The following is a 14,183-nucleotide window of genomic DNA, read 5'->3' as shown; positions in this document are numbered from 1 at the left end:
ACTCTTCATTGCAGTGCGCGGGCTTCTCATTGCGGTGGCTTCTCTTGTTGTGGAGCAGGGGCTCTAGGCACGCGGGCTTCAGTAGTTGTGGCACGTGGGCTCAGTAGCTGTGGCTCGTGGGCTCTAGAGCGCAGGCTCAGTAGTTGTGGTGGACGGGCTTCGTTGCTCCGCGGTATGTGGGATCTTCCTGGACCGGGGCTCGAACCCGTGTCCCCTGCATTGGCAGGTGGATTCTTAACCACCGCACCACCAGGGAAGTCCCAACATTACCTTCTTAGATGCCACCAAATTGCCCTCCGAAAGATCTGAGCACTGATTTTAGAAAGGAATGCCCTCCCTTGCCCCCACCCAGGCCTGCCCATGCCAGGTATTAGGCATCTTTCCCTCCTTTGCCAGTGGGAGGTGAGAGGCATGAGCTGTTGTCTGGCTTACATTTTGTTGGTAAGGCTGCACAGCCCTTCCTGCTCCCCAGGCCCGCTCAGGAGCCACGGCCACCCCTTCTGTCCCCTCCCAGGTCCCGAGGACTCATGAGAGGCTTACAGGCACATGCTGGGCCAGAACAAGGCGTCGTACCAGGTGCCCCGCTTCCACGGGGATGAGGAGTGCTTCTTCGTAGAGGGCCTCTCCTTCCCTGACGCTGGCGTGAAAGATCCCGACCACCCCGCTGGTGCCTCTCTAGAAACTAAGGAGCAAGCGGCTTGCTCAAGTCCACGGTGGTCCTTGAACCATCCAGGCTCTGGACCCTGAGGCCAGTTTCTTTTCCCTCTGGTCTTCCCCTGCAGGATTTCTCCGAATCCCCCATCTTCACTGACACCGTGGTGTTCTGTGTGGTGCCCTGGATTATGACGCCCAGCACCCTGCCGCCCTTGGAGGTGTACGTGTGCCGGTGAGTCCGGGGGGTGCTGGGTGTCCTTCTGACCCTGGTGGCCCCTCTCTCCACCCCCAGGCCCGGCTCTGTCCTGAGCCACTCTCCCTGGGCTCGTCTGCAGTGTGAGGAACAACACGTGTTTTGCGGATGCAGTGGCGGAGCTGGCCAGGAGAGCCGGCTGCAAGCTGACCATCTGCCCACAGGCCGAGAACCGCAACGACCGCTGGATCCAGGTACCACGGCCGCTGGGCAGCACCTCACCCGACACTGGCCTGGAGGGAGAGGCTGGCCTATCCCAACGCGGGTGCTGCTGGGAATATCCAGGAGGAACGGGGCTGTGCTCGTCCTCCCCAGGGCACTGCTCTTTCTAACTCTAGACCTAGAGCTCTCCCCTTCTCTCCAGAACCTTCTGGAGGCTCAAGAACACTGACATTGAATTTGACATCCATACACCCATAGGATCTGGCATAGGCACTGGGCTGAACCTGAAGGGGATGGCAGAGGTGCAGGGCACACGCTCCTTGCCCTCAACAACCTGGACCAGTGGTTCTCCATGGAAGGTGATTTCGTCCCCCCAGGGGACATTTGGTGGCATCCGGAGACATTTGGTCGTTACACTGAGAGAGGTGGTGCTATTGGCTTCCAGTGCGTAGAGACCGAGGGTGCTGCTAGACATCCTGCAATGCACAGGACGGCCTCCACGACAAAAATTATCTGGTCCCAAGAGTCAAGAGTGCCGAAGCTAGAAGCCCCGATGTAGAGAATGACTGTGACAGAAATCCCCGCCCAGCAATCTAAGATGTAGCAGGGGTACTGGCAAAGTGCCAGCAGGGTTTGGAGGCGTGCGGCATCACCTCTGTCTGGGGGATCAGCGAAGATTGCCTGGAGGGGGCATCTGAGCTGGACCAGATTTGGCGAGTGGATGATGGTTTGTGTCGTTTATCGAGCACTCATTGCTGGCCGTGTGTAGCATCACTTCATCTTCCTGACAATGCCCTGTCAATAAAGAAGGAGCTCTCAGGGGAGTAAATGCCTAGGGCCACAGATCTGGTAAGGTCTGTGCTGAGACTCAATGGACGGTGGTCCTGGCAGAAGACTGGTATGTGCAAAGGACCAGAGGTGGGAGGCATGAGAAAAGATGTCATCTATTCTCTTTGGCCAGGGCCCAGTTTCTTTGAAGGGCAAGAGTTGAGGTAGGAGGCCTTGAATGCCCAGCTAAGAAGCTTTCATTTCAACTGGAGGTTCGTCCGATGAGGTGGTTCAGAGCAGGACTCTGGAGCCGGACAGGCTGGGTTTGGATCCTGGCTATGCTGCTGGCTAGCTGTGTGCCCTTGGACAAATAACTAGGTCTCTCTGTTCCTCACTTTCCTCACCGGTGATATGGGGTAATCATGGCACCTCCACACAGGCATGTCATGAGGACTGATGGAGTTAATATTTGTAAAGAGCTTAAGGCAGGGCCGGGCCCATAATCGTGAGCTTCTTGTTGGATACATAGTTCATCAGTGATGGGTCATCTTTGCCTCCGGAGCCAGAGGGCTCAGAATTGACCTGGGTGTGTTTACGTGTTTGAAAAGGAGGCCTGGGGCTTCCCTGGAGGTCCAGTGGTTAGGACTCCGAGCTTCCACTGCAGGGGGCATGGGTTAGATCCCTTGTCGGGGAACTAAGATCCCGCATGCCACATGCAGCGTGGCAAAACAAAAAGAAAAGGAGGCAGATCTGTACTCCTTAGGTCCCCTCAGCCCTGTCCAGCCGTCAATCCCTCATGACCACGTGCAGAGGCCAGATGTGCTGGCTGGTACCCAGCAGCCTGTTTGTCCATTGCAGGCCACCCAAACCCGTCTCTGTATCCACTCTGCCCTGACACAGCACAGGGACAACCCCAAGGCCGTGTTCTCGTTCATTCCTGACCTGTCTTACTGTGTGACCCTAGGCAAGGGGACCCCCTCTCTGAGCCTCCAGCCCCTCCCCCAGCTAGCAGACATCACGGCCCCTCCCCCGAAAGGGCAAAGCAGGCCTGCGGCACAGAACTCCCGTGAACAGTCTTCGCCAAGGTGCTGAGTGCCAGGCAAGCAGGGGAAGCTGCTGAGCATCCACAGCTGGCGACCTCATGTTTGCAGGATGGGATGGAGCTGGGCTACGTTCAGGCACTGCACAAGACCTTCCCAGTAGTCTTTGACTCCCCCGGGGAATGGAGAACTGCAGGACTTCCCTTACAAAAGAATCCTGGTGAGTGGTCAAGGCCACAGCCTAGGCCTGAGGGCTGAGAGACATTACCCCAAGGGCCAGACTGGGAACTATGTTCTTTAGGGACAGGAGTAGAGTTGCCAGATAAAATAGGAGATGCCCAGTTAAAGCTGAATTTCAGCTACACAGTGAGTAACTTTTAGTATAAGTATATCTCATACATTGCATGGGATATACTTATACTAAAAATATTTGTTTACCTGATATTCAAATTGAACTGGGCATCCTGTATCTTTATTTTATTTATTTATTTTTTTTGCAGTACACGGGCCTCTCACTGTTGTGGCCTCTCCCGTTGCGGAGCACCGGCTCCAGACGCGCAGGCTCAGCAGCCATGGCTCACCGGCCCAGCCGCTCTGCAGCATGCGGGATCTTCCCGGACCAGGGCACAAACCCATGTACCCTGCATCTGCAGGCGGACTCTCAACCACTGTGCCACCAGGGAAGCCCGGCATCCTGTATCTTTTCTTTTTTTACTAGAAGCCCGGCATCCTGTATCTTTTCTTTTTTTACTAAATCTGGCAGCCCGAGAAGGGAAAGGGAGGCAGGACAGTGCAGCTGTTAAGAACACAGGCTTTGGAGCCAGACAGCCTGGCTCTGTCACTCACATGCTGTGTGACCGTGCATAAATAATTTCCCCTCTCTGAGCCTCAATTTCCTCATCAGTAAAAATATGTTAGCCCTGGCCTCACAGGTGTTTGTGAGGCTTCTCCATGCCTACATGAAGAAAACATACAACATAGTTTGCTCATATGATTATTGGTAATAAAGAGGGTGTCTTCAAATGAACTTATCTATGAAACAGAAACAGATGCACAGACATAGAGAACAGACTGGTGGTTGCCAAAGAGGAGGGGGAGTGGGGGAGGGAAGGACTGGGAGTTTGGGCTTAGCCAATGCAAACTGTTACATACAGGATGGATAAACAACAAGGTGCTACTGTCTAGCATAGGAAACTATATTTAATATCCTGTGATAAACCATAATGGAAAAGAATATGAAAAAGAAGAGATATATGTATCATTGAGTCATTCTGTTGTACAGCAGAAATTAACACAACATTGTAAATCAACTAAACTTCAATAAAATTTAAAAAAAAGTGTCTTAATCTACCTCTCCTGAGAAAAGAGGGGAGATTCCCTCGTGCCAAAGAGAACGGAAGACTTCTCCAGCACCTTATTGGATCACAAAGGTGGGAGGAGCTCTCCCCTGGCCCTCGATATTGTCTAAATTCCTTCTAAGAGATGGCCCTGGGAAGTTCTCCCCTTTTCCAGAGTTGAAAAACTGAGAACAGCCTATTTGTCCCCAAAGTAGGCCACTCTAGAGCAGCCAGATACCTGCCTTGGATTGGACTTGGCAGGAAGGCCGTGCAGAGGGTAAAGGGGGAGGCCATGGCCTCAGGCTCAGTGTCTAATGGGGAGTGTTGGAGCAGCCAGGGCCCTCTCTGCTGTTTTCCCATCACCATGGGGAATAACGTTCTCTAATATGGCAGCGGGGCCAGTCAGTGAGCTGTGTGTGTCCCAGCCTTGGCAGGCGTGAATAAAATACCGCTAGGTCAGATCCCCATCTTTGACTCAGTATTTCCATCTGAAGAATGGGTGGTCACTCCCACTCTAAGGAGCTCAAAGCCCAACAGGTAGGTTCAAGCTCTTCCTGGTGAGCCTCCCCACTCCCAGCCTGACTCAACTTCCCCTACCAGGGTCCAGATTTCGGCTATGTGACTCGGGAACCACGAGACAACTCTGTGAGTGGCCTGGATTCCTTTGGGAACCTGGAGGTCAGTCCCCCAGTGGTGGCCAATGGGAAAGAATACCCCCTGGGGAGGATCCTCTTTGGTGGCAACCTGCCTGGGTGAAAGAGGTGTTCCTGGGGTGGAGACTGAGGGTGGGGTGGTGATCGTGGCTGGGGGAGGGGCCATTCTACTCCTGGAAGAGAACCAGAAAAAATCAGTGATGAAATTGTAGACCTGGATGTGGTGGGGTGGGAGCAGAAGACGGTTCTCCAGACACTGTCCACACTTACCTTGGGGAGTCTGAGAAGACTGGAGCAAGCAGAGATGTAAGAGATCATTCAGTCCAACGCTTTCATTTCATAAGTGGGCCCAGAGAAGGTGAGTGACCTGGGAAAGGTCACACAGGCTGCAAAGTTATGACTAGACTTAGGTCTTCTGATTCAGAAAATAAATAGATGTTGACATCAATTAATAGTTATAGATGAAAAAGTTTTAAGTCTCAGCAGTCCCAGGAGAAATTACATTTAAATCAATGCTTGTTCACACTATGATGTAAATGACTAATATCAGACCTTGTCCTGAGAGCAAAAGGGAGGTATAGGACATGAAAATTGAGACAGCAGTGACACAAAGAGAGAGTGTAACTGATGATGTCTTGTTCAATATGTGACACAGGGATATTGATGAAAAAGAAAAGGAATTATATGATAATGGTTATTTGCTACGGAATAGACCAAAACTGAGCCAACCAAATTCAGCAAAGCAGTTAGAACAGACTTGTGATCAAACAACAGGTGAAACAAGAAGCTTTGAAGGGGACTACCTGCCCTCAAACACATGATCTCACAGAAAGAGGAAGTTGGGGCCATGCCATTAGATACTTTTTCAGAAGGCAAGAGAAGAATGGGGTTTAAATTCATGAACGTAATATGCCGGGGCTATGAGAAAAGATCACCCTCTCCCCTCACTGACATGCAGGAAGGCGAGGCTGCAGCAAGAGAGATGTACGTTAAACTCTACAAAGCACTGCCCAGCCGGTGATTGAATATGGGGGTGAAATCAGTCTCTTGGAGAATGTGAGGATGGGGCCTGAGGGTGTTTCTGAGGATTTGCCTGGATGGTGAGACCTGGGTGGGTCACTGACCTGGTGTGATTGACCTGTCCTGTGTCTGCCTCATCGAGAACTCACCTGGAGTGTAATTTATTATATATATATTTTTTAAAAATATTTATTTATTTATTTATTTATTTATTTTAACATCTTTATTGGAGTATAATTGCTTTACAATGGTGTGTTAGTTTCTGCTTAAAACAAAGTGAATCAGTTATACGTATACATATATCCCCATATCTCCTCCCTCTTGCCTCTCCCTCCCACCCTCATTATCCCACCCCTCTAGGTGGTCACAAAGCACCCGGCTGATCTCCCTGTGCTATGCGGCTGCTTCCCACGAGCTATCTGTTTTACGTTTGGTAGTATATATAAGTCCATGCCTATTTATTTTTTATTTTTGGCTGCCTTGGGTCTTCGTTGCGGCACGCGGGATCTTCGTTGCTGGGCACGGGCTTCTCTCTAGCTGTGGCTCGCATGCTCAGGAGTCTCAGCGTGCAGGCTTAGTTGCCCCACGACATGTGGGATCTTAGTTACCCCACCAGGGATCGGACCCGTGTCCCTTGCATTGGGAGGTGGATTCTAAACCACTGGACCTCCAGGGAAGCCCCGAGTGCAATTTAAATATATATTTATTGTCTTCCCTGATTACAAAAGCAATGCATTTTGGGGCAGATGTTGCAGAAATCTTGAACTCTTGCCATTCCATTTCTGCATATATGTATAATTTTAGTTAACTTTTGTTTTTTAACCCCTTGGGCCCCAGGTCAAGAGGCCGCAGGGTCACCCAGGTGGTTCGGGACTTCCTTCACGCACAGAAGGTGCAGCTCACTGTGGAGCTTTTTGTGGACTGGTTGGCCACGGGCCATGTGGATGAGTTTCTGAGCTTTGTCCCTGCCCCCCATGGGAAGGTAAGGACTCGGGAGACAGCTCTGGGTTAGGGGATGAGCTCCAAGGAGCCATGCCGAGGCCGGCGAGCTCAATGGAATCTGCTCTCTCCACACAGGGCTTCCGGACGCTCCTGGCCAGCCCTAGCGCCTGCTTCAAGCTCTTCCAGGAAAAGCAGAAGCAGGGCCACGGCACGGCCCTCCTGTTCCAAGGGTTTATTGGTGGGTACCAGTGCTGTATCCCTCATCACAGATCTCCCACCCCCGTCACCTAAATTAAGACACGTCGTGGCTTGAGGGAGGAAGGGCACATTTTAAAACAGGGCTGTCCTCCCAGGTGTGAGATCCCTTGCTCCACGAGACACCACTCTCCATGGCTGGAGCAGAGCTGGCAGGGAGCTCCATGATGGATGAAGGGCTTGTGGTGGGTGTGGACAGAGTGGAGACGTGGCCAGCTTTGTGGGCACGTGACCAGGGCAGTCATACAGGGCCCTCTGCTCAGAAGGGTCCAGCACTTGGGATTTGACGCTCTGCCCTTCACTGTCTTGAAAATCTTAATAATTTGTGTTTTGTGAGCAAAATCTGATGGATCAATGGAGCATCTTTTGGGGGCTTGGAGCCTGGGCTCATGAACAGTCCCACCCTGGACCACACCTCTCTCTGAGAGAAAAGCTTCCATAGAACTTAGAAGCTCCCGAGTATAACTTCCCACGTCCCCTTACCACCCCTCACTACCATCACCCCGAAGCCCCAGCTATAAAGTGGAAGAAATACAATTTCCCCCAAACCCATCACTCCCACAAGGACCACGAATAGACTCCTTTGAGCTCAGATGAAACCTGAAAAAATCCTCAAATCCAAATTTCATGTACCAGGCAGGGAGAAAGCTATCTTCATCTTTCTTAGAAGTACCGCTTTACAGGGAGCAGTGTCCTGAGCAGGACAGTGAGGGAATTCACAGCTGTCAGAGCACACATAGCCACCGTGTGGCACTGGAGAGCTGATACCCAGGGTGGTGGCCGTGGAGGTCCAGCACACCTCAGTGGTCACCTACTGTGTACCAGCCCCCAGGCTGTGAGGTCCACGCAGTTTACCCCATTTGACCTCAGGAGAGCCTGTGAGGCTTACTGTCACTCTGCTTCACACGTCAGAAGAGGAGGCTCAGAGTGGGTAAGTCGCTGGCCCAGAGGCCTCAGCAAGAATGCAGCGGAGCTGGGTCTGGATTCCAACTAGGGTGGGGGGGATGTCAAGCCTGGGGCGGGGGTTGGGGTGGCCAGCAAGCCCTCTCCTTTCCCTTGGTCAAGGCTTCACCCCTTCATGAGCACTGGGCTTGGGTTTGAATCACAAGCACCCCCATTTCCTAGCTGCAAGACCTGAGGCAAGTCTTTTTACCTCTCTGAGCCTCAGTTTCCTCATCTGTAAAGTGGGGGTGATGATGCATACCTTGTAGGGTTACCATGAGGCCTAAATGAAGTGCTGAGTGTAGAGCGCTGGACTCAGGGCCTGCACAGGGTAAGAGCTTCATAAATGGCAGCCACGAGGATTGTGAGCCATTGGCTCTGACCTCCCCTGTCACGCCCGTCTCCACGGGCACCTCATCAAGGCTGCAGGAAAGCTGGGCCTGGGGGAGCCCCTTTGCCATGCAGTCACCTCTTGGAGGTCAGGGGCAGGGTCCAGTGGTGTCCGTCAGGGCTGGCACTGGTGGCAGGTGGGTGACCCAGCTCCCTGACCCACCACTAGCCAAAAAAGAGCGATCATCACCCAGTGCCCCGGTGGGAGAGGGGGAGGCTGTACATTTCCAATAAAAGGTGTCGCCACTTCCGAAGTGCTCAGATGAGGGTCTAAAGTTCATGGCACTGCAGCCACCTGCCCCAGCCGTCCTCACACGCCCAGACTCGCACAGTGGCCAAGCGGAAAGGCCGGGGAGCCGCTGACTCAGCAAGACCGGTACCTGCGAACTTGGCCTCTGTCTGGCTGCTTCCCAGAGCAGGTGGCCCTCCCTGCTGGCATTGTTCTCGCCCTGCCCTTCGTGTCTCTCTCTCCTTCACAGGCAATCAGCAGATCAACGCCATCTCCATCGACCAGGTCCTCTCCAGTGAAAACCTCATCAGTTACAATAGGTTTGTCCAGGTACAGGGCCGTGGGCTGTGAGTGGGAGCTGGGTGTGGCTGGGGACCGGGATGGGGATGGGGGTCTGAAGCTCACAGTTCATGAAAGCTCAGGCTGGAGCAGGCCCAGATGAGGGCCCCTAAACCCTGACTTTGACCCGAGAGAAAGGAGGGGGTAAGCAGGCGCATGTGAGGAGGACAAACATTCCAGGCAGAGGGCACAGCACAGACGAGGCCCTGAGGAGGAACAGAGGGGCCTGGGGTGTTTAAGGACAAGCCAGGAGGCCCACGTGGAGTGCGGGGAGACAGGTCCCATAAGGCCTTGTAGGGCATCACTAGGGCTTTGGCTGTGACTCCGAGTGAGATTGGAGGCCACTGGGGAATTTGAGCAGAGGACTTATGCTTTGAAATGATCTTTCTGCTGCTGTGTTGAGAATATATCTTCTATTATGGCGAGGGGTGGGAGGTGGTGACAGTAGGTCCCAGCAGGAAACATATGGCGCTTGAAGCGGATAACTGTAGAAAAGTTTAACAAAGAGAATATTTACAAAGACATAGGGAGGATTTGAGGAAATCAACAAAGGCCTGCCCCATATCCCCAGGGTAGAAAGAGGGGAGCCGTCACCACCCCTGGGCCTGGAGGAATTAGGCAAGGAAGATGTTACTGGAACCTGGAGGGGTCACTACAAGAAGAGGCTATGAGACAGCAGCTGGGACTTCACAGCCAACCCACAGTGACCTGACAGGGAGGGAGCTGGGGGAACAAAGATCCCAACCACACTCTCCTACCAGCCCCCCCACCTTCTGCCAGTGCCCCCATTGGCTGAACCCAACCGGAAGCCTGTGGGTAGGGGAGCCCCTGATTCCCAAGGGGCAGCCTCCCAGGGCACAGAGCAGATAAGATGGGTGACAGTGGGTCCAGTAGAGCAAACAGAATATCCAGCCCAGGGCCTTCCAAGAAGCAAATACCAAGATGGGGGTTAAACATGCAAGGATTTTATTAGGGGCAATGCTGCAGGAGGGAAAGAGGAAGGGAGCTGGAGGAGGCTGGGCGAGCTGGTCCTGAGGGAAGGAGAGGGAGGGAAGGGTGGATGCATCCTTTACTGCCGCACGGTCAAGTTAGGCTCAGCCAAACTGCGGGATTCTGCAAGCCAATCAGCCATCAGAGGGTCCCGGCTCCCAGAAACTGTCTGCCCTAGTATCCTTGCGGAGCTCAGCCATTGGCTGTTAGCAGCTGGTGGGAGGTGTGGCCTCGGGCGGGCGCCAGCACAGGAAGGATTTCAGAGCTGGATCTGGGCAGCTGGGCCCTCGGTCAATTCCACTCCCATGGCTGGAGGTCTTCGTGGAGCATTGTTATGGCCGCCACATGAAGCAAGACCAGAAGAAGCCAGGAGGCCAGTGAGGAGGCCGCTGCCGGCAGCCAGGCGGGCGGGGAGGCCTCTCCCCCGGGTGGAAGGGGTAGAAGTAATGGGGAGGGGTCCGATCGGGGGTATATTTTGGAAGTAGAGCCCACGGGACTGGCTGATGATGGATGCTGAGTGAGAGGAAAGGAGGCATCGAGGATGACCTCAGGGATTTTGACCCAAGCAATGGGTCCATTCACAGAGTGGAAGAACGGGGTGGGGGCATGGGTGGAAATGAAGAGGTTGTCTTTGGACCCGTCACATCTGATGTGCCCGTTAGACACCCAAGTAAAGATGCAAAGTGCTGGTTATGCTTGCACGTCTGAGCTCAGCAAAGAGGCTGGGCTCTATAAAGCGGTTGGGAGATAGAAATTTAGGAGTTGTCAGTGTCTGGTGTTTTAAACCATAAGACTGAAGGAGAGGGACTTCCCTGGCGGTACAGTGGTTAAGAATCTGCCTTCCAGTGCAGGGGACTCAGGTTCGATCCCTGGTCGGGGAATTAAGATCCCACATGCTGAGGGCCAGCTAAGCCCATGTGCCACACCTAGAGAGAAGCCTGCACACCACAACGAAAGATCCCGCACGCCGAAATTAAGACCCAACGCAGCCAAAAAAAAAAAAGACTGAAGGAGATCCCCTAAGGAGTGAAGGATCTAGAGAAAGGAGAGGGTCAAGGATGGAACACTCTGGAACACTCTCACTTGAGCCTGGCTAATGGGATAGGACTATGAGGGGTGGGACACGGGGCAGGTATATTTTGATGAAGGGGTACAAAGAGAAGGTTTGTGTGGAGAGTTGATCTCTGGGCATCCTGCCCGTCCTTAACCAGACATGACCCCTGGGGTTCCCTCCAATACGGGCAAGGTCTCCTACCTCTTCCTTCCTCCTCTCCTAGGGCTGCGTCGACTGGAACCGGGAGGTGCTGAAGCGGGAGCTGGGCCTGACCGATGGTGACATCATCGACATCCCCCAGCTCTTCAAGATGGAGAGGAGAAAGGCGGTGGCCTTCTTCCCTGACTTGGTGAGGCCACCACCCGTGATTTAAGGCTTCATCAAATTAAGCTCTGAGCCTCTGCTCCCCAGTGGGCAAGACGATTGGTCGCTGCCATGTTTGGGACTGTGGTGGCTGGTAGCGGCGGCAGGGAGAGTCAGAGGTCCCATGGTGCCCAGCAGAAGGACTTCTTGGCTGATTGTCATGGTCACTATGAAATGCTCATTGGCCAAGCCCTTGCTCAGGGGCCATCAGGGAAGGGCTCTTCTCTCCTCCCAGGGACCCACTTGATATTTGTGGAGTGAATGAAAGATTGCATGAGGCTGTGCATGTAAAGCATGTAGTATCCACTGGAAGCTCAGGTGCCCATTCTGCTCTCTTTCTCCCAGTAAACAGCTCTTCACCATCCTCCACATATTTAGGGTACCCTGTGTGAGATACACAGATGATTAAGGCTGCTCCCTGCTCCCAAGGAGCTGCCGGTCAAATCTGTTCAGGGGAAAACTCTCTTCACCTCTCTGAGGATGTGTCCCAACAATCTACTTTGTATAATAAAGTGATGTGGCAGTTCAGAGATGGGACAAATCACTTCCGGCACAAGAGGTAGGACTGGAGATCCAAGAGGGCTTCATGGAAGAAGTGGCCTTTGATTGAGCCCTGAGGGCCTTACCTCTGAAACTTGAACTTGCATCTGGAACACATGGACCACTGGGCCCTCACCCCAAGGGTTCTGATCTAGCAGGGACCTGAGACACTGCTGCCTTTCTAACAAGCAAGCATCCAGGTGATGCTTGCTGCTCTCTGAGGACCACACTTTGAGATCACTGCTGTCAATCACCCGGCTTCCTCCTTCTTCTTTCCCCTACCCTTTCAAACCCTCTACACCTCCATCCTCCAGAGGAACTAGACTCGCCCATCATCAGAGGCTTGCAGGGAGCCTGTCCACACCACCATTGCTTCATCCCTCCTTTTTTCCTTCCCCTTTCTGGCTTTTTGCCATCTTTGATTTCCCCACTTGTAAAGCCTCTCATCACTCCTTTTCCTTCCTGCATCCCTAAGGAGGCCTGGCAATTATGTCTGTGCCCCCAAGAAGCTTGTGCACTGATCCAGATTCTTGTGTTTGCAGGAGGACCACCCAAGCCAGCTTCAGCCAGAGCAGAAGATTTAGTATAAGGACCCCAGGAAAGCCAGGGGCAGCTGTGGAGGACATCAGGAGCGCGTGGAACCATTTCTTGTCTCTGCGTCTACATCATTCATCCCTCTCCTTCCCTGCTTCTCCTCCTCCATTTCTTGGTTTCCCTTGCTCCTCTGTCCCTGGGGATGAATATTAATATGGCCACATATAAGTATAGACACAGGCAGAGATTGACTCAACTCTCCCACCATATCAACTTCAAACACCGGAGGAGAGAATCTGATTGATCCAGCTGGGGTCATATGTCTACCCTGGTCCAATTGGCTACAGCCTAGGAGTTTGGGATTCTGTAGCACAGACATGGCAACCACCATGATCCACCAATAAGGAGGGCAGTCACCAGAGAAATAAGTTGTCATTGTGAACTCTGCAGACGTGCCCATGGCAATGCACAGCTGGCCAGATTTCTTAGCAGCCCAAGTTCTTCTCCCACTGCCTGGAGAGGCGAGTAGCTATTTGCAAGCCTGCCTCAAAGACAAACCCAGGTCCTGCCGGGTATAGTGAGGGTGCTGGGGTGGGAGCCGATGATGAAGTGCTGCCCCTGACCTGGGCTCCCCCTTTGTTGTAGGTGAACATGCTGGTGCTGGGGAAGCATCTGGGCATCCCCAAGCCCTTCGGACCCATCATCTGCGGCCGCTGCTGCCTGGGGGAGAAGGTGCGGTCCCTGCTGGAACCGCTGGGCCTCCAGTGCACCTTCATTGACGACTTCACCCTATACCACAAGCTGCACGGGGAGGTACACTGCGGCACCATCGTGCGCCGGCAGACCTTCTCCTTCAGGTGGTGGAACATGGTACCCCGAGCCCATCCCCCCACCATCCTTTACCCCCCGGGTGGGATGTCGGCCTGGGTGATGGAGACTGAGACAGGCCCCTGAACAATAAGTGTCAAGAGACTCCGACTTTCCAGATGGAGCACCCTCTTGGAAGCCTTCTCCTTAGAAGTGTTCACGCCTCACCTGCAACCCATTTGGTTTTCAGCCTTGATTCCCCTTGGCCTCCCAATAAGAAGGACCTCGTTTCTTGTGGCCTCTCATGCGGATCAACATGACCCACGGGAACTCCTCCAAACATCCCCCTCCCCCCTTGCCCCAAATCCTCTGTATGGGGCCTAATTCACTTTGGGGTCTAGAAACATCCGTGCATCTCCTCTGCCCTCTTGGCTTGTGTGTCCTAACAGAGGAAGGACCCACAATCCTGCTTTGGTCTGATTGCCTCTGGAGCTACAGGGGAACTAACGCCCTAAAGTCACAGGAGAGAGATCCAGCCCATAGCCTCACCCACAGGAAAGGAGCAGAGGCGGGACCAGCATTCCAGCTCCCAGGCTCCTGACCAGGTGTTGAACGCCACCCCCGCCCAGTGCCCAGCAGGAGCTTTAACATAGTAGGTGCTTCTAGACACACGTTGAAGCAATGGTAGTCACCCCTTACTTAGCCTTAGAAACATCTCATCATCTGATGTTCAGAAACCTGACTTGGTTCTAAGACCTCCTGGAATTTCTTGGAGATGAAAATATCTGGGGAATTCCCGGAGATTGGCAAGACTGGGTGCAAGGGTGAAAAATGTCCTTCATAATACATGGGGTGCATCAGTGGCCCTGAGTCCTCTCTGCATGAGGGGAGAGCCCTGGTAAAATCAGTCC

The 14,183-nt window shown here is 53.2% G+C and overlaps 1 protein-coding gene across 1 annotated transcript in view; it reads left to right on the top strand.

Moving 5' to 3' along the window:
• Positions 1 to 13,419, top strand: part of LOC112402809 (protein-arginine deiminase type-3-like) — a 28,657-nt gene extending 15,238 nt beyond the window's left edge. Inside the window, 11 exon segments of the mRNA XM_024749984.1 lie at positions 515 to 693; positions 783 to 886; positions 990 to 1,101; positions 2,989 to 3,051; positions 3,053 to 3,097; positions 4,815 to 4,966; positions 6,725 to 6,869; positions 6,965 to 7,067; positions 8,896 to 8,975; positions 11,252 to 11,377; positions 13,111 to 13,419. Of these exon segments, the coding sequence (XP_024605752.1) occupies positions 515 to 693; positions 783 to 886; positions 990 to 1,101; positions 2,989 to 3,051; positions 3,053 to 3,097; positions 4,815 to 4,966; positions 6,725 to 6,869; positions 6,965 to 7,067; positions 8,896 to 8,975; positions 11,252 to 11,377; positions 13,111 to 13,419 (1,418 nt within the window).
• Positions 13,420 to 14,183: the final 764 nt, after the last annotated feature.

The sequence above is a fragment of the Neophocaena asiaeorientalis genome, unplaced genomic scaffold, assembly GCF_003031525.2.
Source record: "Neophocaena asiaeorientalis asiaeorientalis breed wild unplaced genomic scaffold, Neophocaena_asiaeorientalis_V1.1 scaffold275, whole genome shotgun sequence".
Classification (NCBI taxonomy): domain Eukaryota; kingdom Metazoa; phylum Chordata; class Mammalia; order Artiodactyla; family Phocoenidae; genus Neophocaena; species Neophocaena asiaeorientalis.
The sequence above is the reverse complement of the archived record's forward strand: the minus strand, read 5'-3'. Positions and strand labels throughout refer to the sequence as shown.